General features: G+C 45.2%; 2 protein-coding genes across 2 annotated transcripts in view; one reads left to right on the forward strand and one right to left on the reverse strand.

Annotated features, from left to right (window-relative positions):
• hmcn1 (hemicentin 1) overlaps positions 1-2,757 on the forward strand; it is a 115,147-nt gene extending 112,390 nt beyond the window's left edge. The window contains 4 exon segments of the mRNA XM_048252902.1: positions 20-425; positions 695-814; positions 1,016-1,142; positions 1,547-2,757. Coding sequence (XP_048108859.1) covers positions 20-425; positions 695-814; positions 1,016-1,142; positions 1,547-1,916 — 1,023 coding nt within the window. The 3' untranslated portion in view covers positions 1,917-2,757.
• Positions 2,758-2,860: 103 nt separating this feature from the next.
• arpc5b (actin related protein 2/3 complex, subunit 5B) lies at positions 2,861-8,553 on the reverse strand. The gene is made up of 4 exons (XM_048253748.1): positions 8,294-8,553; positions 6,576-6,648; positions 5,414-5,590; positions 2,861-5,006 (listed from the first exon to the last, which is right to left on the reverse strand). The coding sequence occupies exons 1-4, from the start codon at positions 8,431-8,433 to the stop codon at positions 4,944-4,946; spliced, it is 453 nt and encodes a 150-aa protein (XP_048109705.1). The 5' UTR covers positions 8,434-8,553; the 3' UTR covers positions 2,861-4,943.
• Positions 8,554-13,155: the final 4,602 nt, after the last annotated feature.

The raw sequence follows: 13,155 nt of genomic DNA on the forward strand, positions 1-13,155 counted from the left end.
TTCCATCTCGTCCCCCCCCCCCTTCGTCCACTCTCCTGCCCGTGGCGGCTCTGTTGTGGTGGCAGACATTAACGAGTGCGAGGCAGTGCCCCCTCCGTGCGCCCACCGCTGTGCCAACAGCCCCGGCAGCTTCCGTTGCGTGTGCCCGCCTGGCCAGCACCTCCTGGGGGACGGCAAGTCGTGCGCCGGGCTGGAGCGCTTGCCCAGCTACCAGAGCCTCACCTATGGCTACCAAGGGTGGCAGGGCTCGTCCGGCGGTGGCCGGCGCTACCACAGCCTGGCGGCGCAGAGTTTCGACTCCTACCAGCGCCCGGCGACACCCTCGCGCTCGCGCCGGCACGCCGCACACCCGCTCCACCCACGCTCGCACCCTGACCCTCTCTCCTGCCCCCCAGGGCTCAGGCCAGGGACTGGCCGCTGCGTAGGTAACTATGGGCAACGGGGGGGGGGGGGGCAGTTGCGGAGAGCGGCGTGACTCGCATGACTCATGTAGGACTGATGGGATACATGTGTGCAAGTTTGAAAGCAAATACTTCTGGATAGAATAGGCTTCATGTGTGAACTGACTAGATGAAATAGAGTAGGCTATGGCATTTACATATATGTATTTGTGTATGCATTGATGTGTGTTTGTGAATGCGCGTGTGTGTCGTTGTGTGCGTATTAATGTGTGTGTGTGTGGCCGCATCCGCAGACATCAATGAGTGTGAGCAGCGTGACACGTGTCAGCACGAGTGTGTGAACACACCTGGCAGCCACAAGTGCCTCTGCCCCTCCGGCTACCGCCTCATGACCAACGGCAAGACTTGCCAGGGTAAGACCACGCCATCACAGTTCACACAGGACACTACCTTATCTACACGTTTCAGTTGGTCAGTCTCAATGGTATTGTCAGTGACCGTGCTGGAAAAACTTCTGGGAACAGACCGCAAAACCTACTGTGAATTATTGGCTTCCTTCTAATTGTTACCCGACATGTACCTAGATTTGCATTGCGTTTGTTGTCTTTCCACAGACATAGATGAGTGTCAAGAGCAGAACATCCAGTGTGGAGCCAACAGGATGTGCTTCAACATGAGGGGCAGCTACCAGTGCATCGACACGCCTTGCCCCCCCAACTACCAGAGAGATGGTGCAACAGGGTATGGCATTAATTCAACTGAATCATACAGTTCGATATGCAATTCAAGTCAAGTCAAGTTTATTTATATAGCGCATTTCATACACAGAGGTCATTCAATGTGCTTTAAACAAAAGCAAACAGTAATAATAAATAAAAGCATAGAAGTGCAATAGTCTACTAGAATGATTCAAAACATTACATGGTGCTGAGCTTCGTCAAGCCACATGTTTTAGAGCAAAGCAATCTCAGTCATTTCTGCCAGTGTAGTAAATCGGCACTCCCCCTGATGGTCATTACCTGTAGAAACGCATGCATGTTTATCAGTGTAAACTACACACCTCACCGCTAAATCCATTATTGGAATGTGAACTTTAGCAGCAACTAAGTGTTGTCAATACTGTGTTCTGTTTGCTTGCTGTGTAGTTTCTGCCTGAAGAACTGCCCGCCCAACGACCTGGAGTGTGCGCTGAGCCCCTACGCCCTGGAGTACAAGCTTCTGTCGCTGCCGTTCGGAATCGCCGCCAACCAGGACCTGATCCGGCTGGTGGCCTACACGCAGGAGGGCGTGGTGCACCCACGCACCACCTTCCAGGCACTGGAGGAGCAGGATGAGCAGATGCCGTTCGCGCTGCGCGACGAGGGCCTCAAGGGGGTGCTGTTCACCACGCGGCCCCTGCGCCAGCCGCACACCTACCGCATGAAGGTGCGGGCGCTGTCGTACGGCACCGACGGCAACATCGACTACCACACCACGTTCATCGTCTACATTGCCGTGTCCGCCTATCCCTATTAAAGGAGCACTTTATGATGGCAAGAGGGAAGAGAGAAAGAAAAAGAGAACGAGTGAGAGAGAAAAAAGGATGGAAAATAATGGTCATGTCTCTTTCTCAGCAAGAGTTGGGTTGAGTGTGTATATGAATGTGTGGGAGTGTGTTGTGTGTGTGTGTGTGTGTATGTGTGTATGTATCTGTGTGCATGTGTGATAATTTTGTTGGACACACTTGAACAAACAAAAAAAATTGAATCCAAATATCCAATCACCTGTCAGAGGAACTGCCAACTGAATGGCTCGACATCGCCCCCTGGTGTCTTGGAGGTCTTCCAAACCTCTCTTCCATTGTTGGCCTGTACAGGGAGCTTCAAGTGATGAGATGGATGAGGCAGAACCAAACGGTTAGATGGCCTACTCAGGCATATTTCAAGTTGAGGGTTGGAGAAAAAAATGCAACCAAATGGCTACGTCTACCTACTAACTTATTAATATGTGCTTGAAAATGGATAAGGTCGGTGTATCAGCGAGAGGGGGCATAGTTGAAATAAGCGATGGTGCTTGTGTGGGTGACATGAAACTCCAATGGGCTTGGGTTGTCCCTCTCCCACCCATTTGACACCCAACCTCAGGTAAGCATACAAACCCATTGCATAATAGCCCCACCGCTTTCACTCGTAGCTTCACTTCAGCCCACAGTCCACTACTCCTGTGGTCCCATACAGCCACAGACATCAGTCAGTACCTAAGATGTATTCTATTTTGAATATTTGTATATAAGTGTTTTTATTCTGTAATATGATTCTATACTGTACGCTATTCATGTCTTTTTGTAAAAAATGAAACAATAAATGTATGACACAAATCAACTAGTGTGAACTTTCTTGTGTGTAGAACATGATGATCATGTTTCAATCACCAGGAAAACATATAAGCAATGTATCCAACAGAGCCTCCTACACCACGTGCATATTTATAAATCTTTTAATTTCACCAAAAAGCACAAACATAAAAAAGGAATATTACGTAAGGCAATCTTTACACCAGTTTGGTACATTGTGATTGGTTGGTTGGTTCTTTTTTTTTTTTACTTCTTCTGCATTTGGTCACGTGATCATGACATTTTGCCGGCAATGGCTGTTGGGTGCAAATGGAAAGGTTGCAGGACAGTAAAACATAACATGATGGTCCTTTCCAAAAAAAAAAAAAAAACAATGGCATATAGACATGTGGTCCCCAATTGTATAACCATTGGACATGGCTAAACACTGACACTCCTGGGTCTGCAGTGAGACACGAAACAACAGACAGAAAAGAGACAAGTGGAATCCATTGCACAACTCGGCATTAAGTGCCGGAGCAAAGTGAATCAAGCACTCCCACTCACACACACACACACACACCACACACACACACACAGTTAATGTCCATCACTGCTCAAATCCGTCACACCATTAGGACACAGAGGGATTAGGGCAACACACTCTTGACGGGATGTGATGTCGAAACACCTGGAATCTTCCAGAACGACAACCAGCTGAGTACAGAGCTGTTGCCCAGGCCACTCGATCAATGTGACATTACAAAAAACAAAATGCAAACTAACAATAATACAAAAGTTTGTTCGTAATTCCTTACATGCTCTCTGTGTCGCACGTGTGCAGGTGAATGCTGTGCATTAAGATTAATGTCTGGGAGATCATGAGTTCTAAGCAAGGTAGCTAATGCCCTATTGCATGATGGGAGCCGGGATTAAGCGAGGCGGTGGTGAGAAGAGAGCACGCAGCTTCGTGGATATTAATCCTAATCCCGAAGAGCAGCTCATATACACTGTCAACCTAACCCTACCCCTTCTGTCTCCCAATCTCAATCCCTGTCTGGCTAGTCTCCGCTCCGTCAACTACCCCCCCCCCCCCGCCACACTTCCCCGACTGTGCACTTCTACAGACGCATGGAATGTAAACCAAACAGGCTAAATCCTTGAAGCACCGTTGTGAGTTCAGACTGATGTTCTTTTCTCTGCTGTACAGTGAGCACTGTCTCTGAGGTCACGTAGAGGTGGTTCACTGGTTAGAGAGCAGATGTGTCCCATCTGCCGGCACGCAGACAAAACAACCACACTAACAGAGAGAGAGAGAGACATAACAACAGACATAACAACTATATTGTCCTAAGAGAGTCCGCAACAACTGTTGGTTTGCACAATGCATCAGTCACACTCAGGCTGGGTTGGAAAAGGTAAAGGAGGGTAGTGGGGGGGTAAGTAGGTCCCACTGACAGCAAAGGAGGACAGTGGTGGTGGTGGTGGGGGGGGGTAAGTCCCACTGACAGCAAAGTCCCAGATGTCTGGCCGAGTCCCTTCTCAAAGGCATCTCTGTCTGAGTGCACAATGTTATGAGGTGATGACTAGTCCTTAGCGGCGCAGCGGACCACACTGAGGCCAGTGGACTGGCATGGACGTGCCGGGAGTGTGGGGTCCGATCCAGTCCACTCAGTGCACCGCCAATCTGGTCCACAATCCCTCCAGAATCGGAACCACATGGACTAGGGTGCAGTGGGGGTGGAGGAAGCAGAGTCCAAAGTCCAACTCCACTGATGTGTTTAAAATATGGTGTAGTAAAAAAAAAAAAAAAAAAAAAAAAAAACTGCTAGGTGTGTTCTTAAGGTGACAAGCCGGGAGGCTTTCCTGAGAGAAGCGAAGCTAAAAAACTAACTTTAACTAAAGTGATGGCACTGCTGTTTGAGTTTGTGTGTGTACGGGTGTAAGTAGAACACAGATGGCCTGAAAGCTCAATGAAGCATGTTTTTCTGTGTGTGTGTGTGTGTGTGTGTGTGTGTGTGTGTGTGTAAAGCTCTGTTAAATAGCTTGGAAACTAAAGAGAGAAAGAATAGATATGAGGAAAGGGCATTTCACCACAGGACCGTGTTAAAGTACCAGCTCATACTCCTGTGTGTGTGTGTGTGTGTGTGTGTGTGCATGTATGTATGTGTGTGTGTGTGTGTGTATGTGTGTGTGTGTGTGTGTCTGACCGAGAGCTACCCGCCAGCTGCTTAAACTGTCTTCCTGGCTGTCAGAACCCTCACTATGCAGCCAACCCCTCCGGCTGAGAGAGCCTGAGAGAGGGGACAGGACAGAGAGGACACAAAGACAAGGGAGAGATGGAGAAAACATATTATCTGCATGCCCATAACACCAGTATATGCATAAACATGAGGTTTATTTATATTTACATTTCTGTCAGAAAAATACTAAATATTCTTTTATAATTCATATTCATAGGATAACTTGTAATCAGCCATAAATACAATGCAATTAAATCCAGTTTAACCTGGTTGTCCAACATCTGGGTGGCAGACAGTGTTAAATGGTGGGCAGATAAGAGGAGAGATCGTGTGTGTGTGTGTGTGTGTGTGTGTGTGTGTGTGTGTGTGTGTGTGTGTGTGTGTGTGTTCTCTAGGAGTCTTTAATCCAGATGTTACCAACTGCCTGCTCTTAGGGGTCAAAGGTCGTGAGCGCTCACCTTCTCGTGCCACTGGAGCAGCACGGCGCTGCTGTTCTCCGAGGGTTTCTCGAAGCCCTTGTAGATGTACTTCATGAGCAGGTCCACCGAGGTCTTGTCCAGCGACTGCACCGCCTTCTCGATGTCGCTGCTCTTAAAGGAGCTGAGCACCTTGAGCACCAAGCCCTCGGCACGGTCCTGCAGCAGAGCACAGCATGACGTCACACACGACACAACACATAACATATGTTAAGAGGTGATGACTAGTCCTTAGCGGCGCAGCGGACCACACTGAGGCCAGTGGACTGACATGGACGTGCCGGGAGTGTGGGGTCCGATCCAGTCCACTCAGTGCACCGCCAATCTGGTCCACAATCCCTCCAGAATCGGAACCACATGGACTAGGGTGCAGTGGTTCACATACAACTCAAGGTAGGATAAAGTCACCAATACAACAGCATCTCAAACCCATGTTCTAATGTTTGGCATTTAGGGTCTATTTAGCCACAATAACCTCTCCATCTCACATACATACAAGCATGCAGGTACGCACACAGGCGCACACACAAAACACACACTCTTTACAAACTTTCTGCAACCTTAAGCACAAATTTATCATGAAATCCACAAGTGGTTTCATGATAAATGGCAGATCTCAACCTCCCACCTCAACATGAACACTTCCATTCAACATTTTTGGTGTTACTTAAAAAGGCAAAAAAACTTCACACAAAGCAGCATTACATACAGTAATACAGTAGAGCCTGTAACAGGGTCAGAGAGAAGGTCTGTGGGCTTCAAACATGAAACCCACACAGCCTAGTTCAAAGGAAGAGCACATCTGCTTTTGAACATTGTATTTATCCAAGCCCTCACCAGCAGCTTCCTCTGAAATATAATGTGTCACAGCTTCACTTTTACCTGGACTGTTGCCATTTTAAACTTTCTGAAAGATCTAATTCCAAAAAAAAAAAAAAAAATTCACCTTTTATGAAAATGTATTTCAATGTAATTCAAGCAAAATAAACTAATAAAAAAACGGAGTTAAGGCAAATTAAACCAAAGGAAACCATAAATGAACACTATCGAGGCAACCCAATACTAAATCAAAGTTTTTCCATGTACTGTATGCCAAATGAGATGAATAGAGGCAGAACTTAAACTGATCACCAACTGGACTAACCTTGACGTTCTGGTTCTTTGTGTTGATTGGAGGGTTCTTTAGGACAGCTTGCAGAGCATCCATCAGGTTCCCCGTAAAAGGGTTAGGAGTTAAGGGAAAAGAATCTAACAAGCACTCAATGTAAACAACAAACCCCCTAAGGGTGACCGATGCAGAAGATAGTTCCCCCATGACAAAGAAGACCTAAGGTATCAATCGCATGTCGTCGTCGTCATCATCTTTATTGCTAGACTCCTATTCCATTCAGACAACACATACAACACACACAACACATAACATGCATTTAAAAAGAAAGCATTGCCACTTCTTAAAAAAGACACTTATATCAGAGTGTAAGATAATGTATGGCTCTAATCTTTGATTTGACAATGATGTTCTGACAGTTGCCAGGCGACATATAAATGCAAACATAAAATTGCTCAATAACGCCTGCACTTGCACTACAGCACCTGGGTTTCTTGAGTATCCATATTCATGATAAGCAACCTGAAGCCTCTGGATACTCATATTTTTGAATTTCACTACTAGTCCACAAGGGAGCAGTATACAGAAAACAACAACATGCCTCAAGGAGACTTACTCTGACATTGATCGAACACTTGTTATCATGTCAGTTTGAGCATATAATATGAAACACTGCGTCGGTGTCATAATCAGAGATTTCAGATAAGTCAGTTACGACTGCATACAACTAGAAAAATACTGAAAGTCCTGCATCTAGGCCTAAAGCGTATGGCTTTCAACTTCGGAGAAAATTAGCACGCAATCTAATCTGGTCTTCATAAAACAGGAAGTACCTTTTGAGTCACACACACCGACATATATGGACTGAAAATCAACTTCCTCATAATGATGCTATTACAAGCGCTTCACTAAATTCATCTAACTGCAGAAAAGTGCAGTTTGGCACCGTGCAGTGCAATGCAAATCTTAATGTATCTATTGACCATAAAAGGCAGCCAGGCAGAGAGGGACCATACAGATAGCCAGGAGAAGTACGTACGTTTGAGGAATGCATTTTTACGACAAGTCTGGGCAGACTGCACAAAAGCTCGCCCTCCTACCCCAGGTTCCTAAATAAGATAGCCTAAAATGAATAATATACTCTTAAAAAAAAACAAATACTGTGTCATAGCTATATCCTACTCCTGTTTGGAATTTGTGAAGTCGAGGGATTTGAAAAGGCTTTTATATGGAAATTATTACACACAATAGCTTTCTTGTGCCGCCAGACTGGTTAGAAATACTGCATATACTGCAAGGCGACAGACTTGACATCAATCTAGCTAATTAATTATTCTGAGCACTAGCAATTTCGCCACTACCACTAAGTAATTCAGCTACACTGTTAGTGTGCTAAGCGGCTAGCTACAGCTCTTGTCCATTCATTCACATCTTCTGAATACGGAAAGCAAGTTGACTGTCAATTTCAATAAGTATCTCAATACTAGTACTTAGAGCAAGGAAATGCAACGCCTTTGGTTTTTGAAAGATATTAACAATAACAAGCAAGCAAAGAAAAAAAAAAAGCCATCGCTCCACCACACCCTACAGCTAAGTTAGCGTAAAGGCTATTCACATTCAGTCATAACGAATCAATAGTATGCTTTACGTTGTACTTATACTAACAAGGCACTTGAAGGCATGAATGGATGTCGTGGTTTTACATTAAAACCGATTAAAGGTACAAGAATTCGTGCCTGAATCTGAAAGGATATTGCCTGATAAGGGAGTCAACTTCTGCCTCATCTGGACCGAGTTGGTTCTCGCCCCCATCCTCTTCGTCTACAAACTTGTTCTCGTCGTATTCGTCCACATCTACTTTCCTGAAACGATCGGACACAGTGTTCTTCGACATGATTCCTTGTTTTAAAACGCCACAGACACTAGGCAGATTTTATTAACGATATCAAATACTATGGAAGGCTATCGGCTGGCTTGATTCCTCTTCCTTCCTCTGTCAAAAAGCGAGTCAGCATTCCATCTACTTCCGCAAAGAGCGCCTCTATCGGTACTGGTGCGGTATTGCATCATATAATGATGTAGGCCTATTTTTTAACGCGTACTTATTGATACAGCTTACAAAGAAACAAGTGACCAGAGATATTGTGGGTATGGACATGGTGGGTAGTTTCATGTAGTGATACTGACAAATTAAATGAACATAGTTGCATATTACAAAAAATGGAAAGTCTGCTGTTTCCCAACCAGCAGATGGAGCAAGAGTCTAAGCAGTAATATCAGAGTGATTGGTCTGGCCCAAACAGCACATATGTTAGCTTTTCCAACTCCCACAGGTCCTTACACAACATTGCCCCAGCAGAAAAATCCATCAATCAGGGTTACTACACACAAACAAAAACACAAGCGTATGCACGCATACACAACACGCGCGCGCGCGCACACACACACACACACACACACACACACACACAAAGGTTAAACAATGAAAAAAGAAAGAATCAGGTGTAGAAGCATGTGTAAACTGGTTTTCGAATACTCTGCCTCACTCAAGCACTACAGACAAGCACAGGTTGGTCATTCATAAAGTGTTTTAAACATGCCTTTGAGTGCCTGCAATTCCAGCCCACACACACACACACACACACACACATACAATAAACTCAGGAAGTCATAAAACTTTTGGCTGACTCATTCATTTGGTCATTCCCTCGCTCCCCACTTTTTTGGGGGTTTGAGTGTTGACCTGACCATGGTCACGCTTGATGGACACACCTAAATGGAGTCCAGTTTTAGCCTGTGACGTCCACATTACGTCAAACCAGCCTTCATCTTACTCCCCCCTAAATCTCTAAGCAGCTGGACAGGCTATCAGCACTACCGGCAGAGAGAGCCTATCTCATCAAGGAGATATGTGGACTGAGTCTGACAGAACTGGATTACAAATACACTCTGTTTAAGCAGAGAGGCTGGGAATGTTTAGGACGGCAATTATCAGACAAGAGCAATTGATTCCATATGGTTGGTTGTCACCTTTTATGAGGTCACTAATGATGAGCTGTCCGATTCCTAAGTCCGACGTCATGGGGCCGACCGTTCTTTCATCCAAAAACATTTACTAGCGCAGCAAGACGGCTCTTACGACTGTAAACCCGTGTCACCATCACCTCTGTTTCAGTGAGGGTTAAAAAAATCAAAACAAATTACTAGCTATTAGTTATTAGTGTAGCCAGATGATATATTCAGGGTAACATCCAGGCCTCCATGAAAAATAGGATTTTGTTAGGTTGAGGGAGCAAGTGACAATTTTCTTATCGGTCACACTGAATAGCGAAGAAAATAATTTATTTTACTGTCTGTGGGGGGAAACGAGCAGCTCGGGAACAGTTGGAACCGGAAAAAGTATTATTGGCACATTATTGCATCATAACTTAAAGGAAAACTGTTGGTACAAAAAAAAACAGTGCTACACTCTGGCAGCCTGATTTTAAAAATGCCCCCCAGACTGTAGCACTGTAACTGCCTGGCTGCTCTAGCTGTTAGTTGCAGCAAGTTTACCCCTTGCATCGCGAGGAACCAATCACATCGGTGTATCTGATATAGGCAGGCCAGAGGCAAGCTAAACAGATGAGGACAGCGCTGCAATTAATCAGTCAGTAAACATTGGTCGAATTGCGTGCAGTGAGATTTTCAAATGCATACTTGGTGCCGCCCCTTGAGTTGGGCCATTACATTGGTCAGGGCCAGTGTTGTGTATTGCTCTTTCACAACATACATCAATTAAACACCGGAGTAAAGTTAACCATAGTCTTTACTGGATGTTTGTTATAGACACGTTACATTGCATTTGTTACTCTGCCGAAGGTCTACTGCTCTAGTTCAGTGTATCAATGCGCCGCTCAGTACTACCTCAAAGGTATCATGCGCATAATATAAAAGTAGTCCCATGAACTTTAACTAAAAGTAGTTCTCATAACCAGTATTTATGTGAACATAACAATTCCTCCTTTGCAGCATTGATGTCCATCTCATATAACAGAAATATCATATCCATAACTATCTAATGGAAAGATCATAACCTGTTACTGATAATTAACCTATTAGTTACTACACTAGGTCTTACACAACTCTACTAGGTCTTACACAACTCAACATCACACCTTAGTGCTGAACACTTAAAACACTAACACACGCAAACATTAAACATGAGACAATGACAATGCATAGCTCTTTTTTCTTTTTACAATTCCAGTCTTTGAGGAGGATGGTGAGCTCTCTCAGGATAGCATCTCTCTTGAGGCTCAGAGTCCTGGACAGGAACCTCGGGGACATCCACACTAGCAGGTGTGGCGTTGTCATTATCAGGACTATCTGAAACCGGCAACATGAATTCATCAGAGTCCTCATGAACAGGGGTGTCATCCTCTGTGTTGTCGCATTGTGTCGCATGATGAGCTGTTGCATCTAGCAGTTGATCGACAAGACGTTGCCAGATGACATCACGTCCAATCCTCACTGTGTATGTAAGAGGCCCTGTCTTTGACAGGATCTCACCACACTGCCACCACGCTGCCAGTAATCCCTTGCCAACACTTGTTGTTCAATTACAAAGTTTCTGACATGACGTGGTGCAGCTTTGATGGACTGTTTCTGCGTCACATCTCTGCGAAGGTCAGGTTTAAGCAGATCTAGACATGACTTCAGCCGCCTTCCCATGAACAGTAAAGAGGGAGCCTGACCAGTTGTAGTATGGTCAGTATTTCTGTACGCATGTAGGAACTTTGCCATCTTCTCTGGCAGTGGCATCTGAGCATTGCCCATTGTTTTCATTGACTGCTTAAACAACTGGACAAAGCGCTCAGCAAGCCTGTTTGTGGCAGGATGGTAAGGTACAGCAGTTGTATGCTTGATTCCATTTTTACGGACGAATGATTGGAACTCTTCTGATGTAAACTGACTACCATTGTCATTGATGAGTCGCTCAGGCAATCCTGCTCTTGCGAAGAGTGTGCGAAGCACTTCAACTGTTTTTGTGGACGTGTCATTTTTTACTATGAAAACTTCTGGCCACCTTGAATATGCGTCAACAACAACAAGAAACATTCTGTCTAGAAATGGCCCTGCATAGTCTACGTGAATCCTTTGCCATGGAGCAGTTGGCCACTCCCAGCTGTGGACAGGGGCCAGTGGAGGTTGCTTTTTGTGTCAGTTGACATCCAGAGCATCTCTTGGCTATGTCCTCAATCTGGTGATCAATGCCTGGCCACCATATGTAGCTCCTGGCAAGGCTCTCCATCTTTACAAACCCCATGTGTCCCCTATGAAGGTCTTCCGAGGACTCTGGAGCGCAGCTTGGGTGGCACTATGACTCTGGTGCCCCACACGATGCACCCATGGCACACGGATAGCTGTTCACGTCGACTGAAGTATTCAGGTAAGCCCACTATGTTTTTGGCAGGCCACCCCTTTACCGTAAGATCAAGGACCTTAGCCATAGTTGGATCTCTGCTGGTCTCTTGTTTGATCTGCACGCTGTTGACAGGTAAGTTCTCCATGTGGGTCAAATGAAACATCTCTGCTGGATCTGAAGATGTATTGTCCTCTGTTTTACATGGCAATCGTGAGAGTCCATCAGCATTTTCATGCTGTGTCGTTCCCTTGTACTCAATCACAGTCATGTCCACCTAAGAACAATGCCCATCTTCGTAAGCGTGCTGCTGTCATTGTCGGAATAGATTTTCTTGGGTTAAAAATGTCCACTAGGGGTTGGTGGTCTGTAATCAACGTAAAGCGTTTCCCATACAAATATTGGTTACATTTCTTCACCCCCCAGACAAGGCTCAATCCCTCTCTATCAATTTGTGCATAATTCTTTTCCACAGCACTTAAGGACCTAGAGGCGAAGGCTATAGGACGTTCTGAGCCCTCTGGCATTTTGTGGAAGAGGACAGCACCGATGCCATATGGCGATGCATCGCACGCCAAACGAAGCGGTAAGTCCGGGTTGTGGTGAGTCAAGACCTTTTTTTAGACAATATCAGTTCCTTTGCAGTCTTGAATGCCAAGTCACAGTGTAGTCCATTTCCAGGTTGCCTTTGTTTGCAGAAGGTTGTGCAACGGATGGAGTACTGTCGACAGATTTGGTAAAAATTTGTGATAATAATTTATCAGTCCCAAAAATGAGCGAACCTGGGTTACATTACAGGGCTTAGGTGCTCTCAGTACAGCGTCAATTTTGTCCTGTGATTTGTGGAGGCCTTCTTTATCAATTATATGCCCACAGTACTCAGTGGAGTCTTTGAAAATTTCACATTTGTGACCCTGCAAGGCGAAACCAGTCGTTGTGGTCAAATTTACAAAATTAAGTTAATGTCACATGAACGGCCATTGACTAAGCTTTCCAACGATATGTATATCAAGGGTATTGCAAAAAGTATCGCTAAGATAACCGCATCCAAAGTTGGCATGGTTCACCTGTCACGATACGCCAGAAGAGGAGAAAATCACTTTTTTAAGTAAATTGTCACGTGCGATAGTGTGAGGACACAGCTATTACTAGCCTTACGGTAGTGTGACTTTGAAGCGGATGACTGACTATGTCCAGTTTTATCAACCGAGT

The sequence above is a fragment of the Alosa alosa genome, chromosome 9, assembly GCF_017589495.1.
Source record: "Alosa alosa isolate M-15738 ecotype Scorff River chromosome 9, AALO_Geno_1.1, whole genome shotgun sequence".
NCBI lineage: Eukaryota > Metazoa > Chordata > Actinopteri > Clupeiformes > Clupeidae > Alosa > Alosa alosa.

What these genes read in the sequence shown, in the direction of transcription:
- arpc5b (XM_048253748.1), bottom strand. Translation starts at nt 8,433, where the DNA reads ATGTCGAAGAACACTGTGTCCGATCGTTTCAGGAAAGTAGATGTGGAC. An exon ending in GTTGACTCCCTTATCAGGCA is followed by an intron (nt 6,649 to 8,293) that starts ATATCCTTTCAG and finishes TAACCCTTTTAC; the next exon opens with GGGGAACCTGATGGATGCTC. An exon ending in CAAAGAACCAGAACGTCAAG is followed by an intron (nt 5,591 to 6,575) that starts GTTAGTCCAGTT and finishes GCTCTGCTGCAG; the next exon opens with GACCGTGCCGAGGGCTTGGT.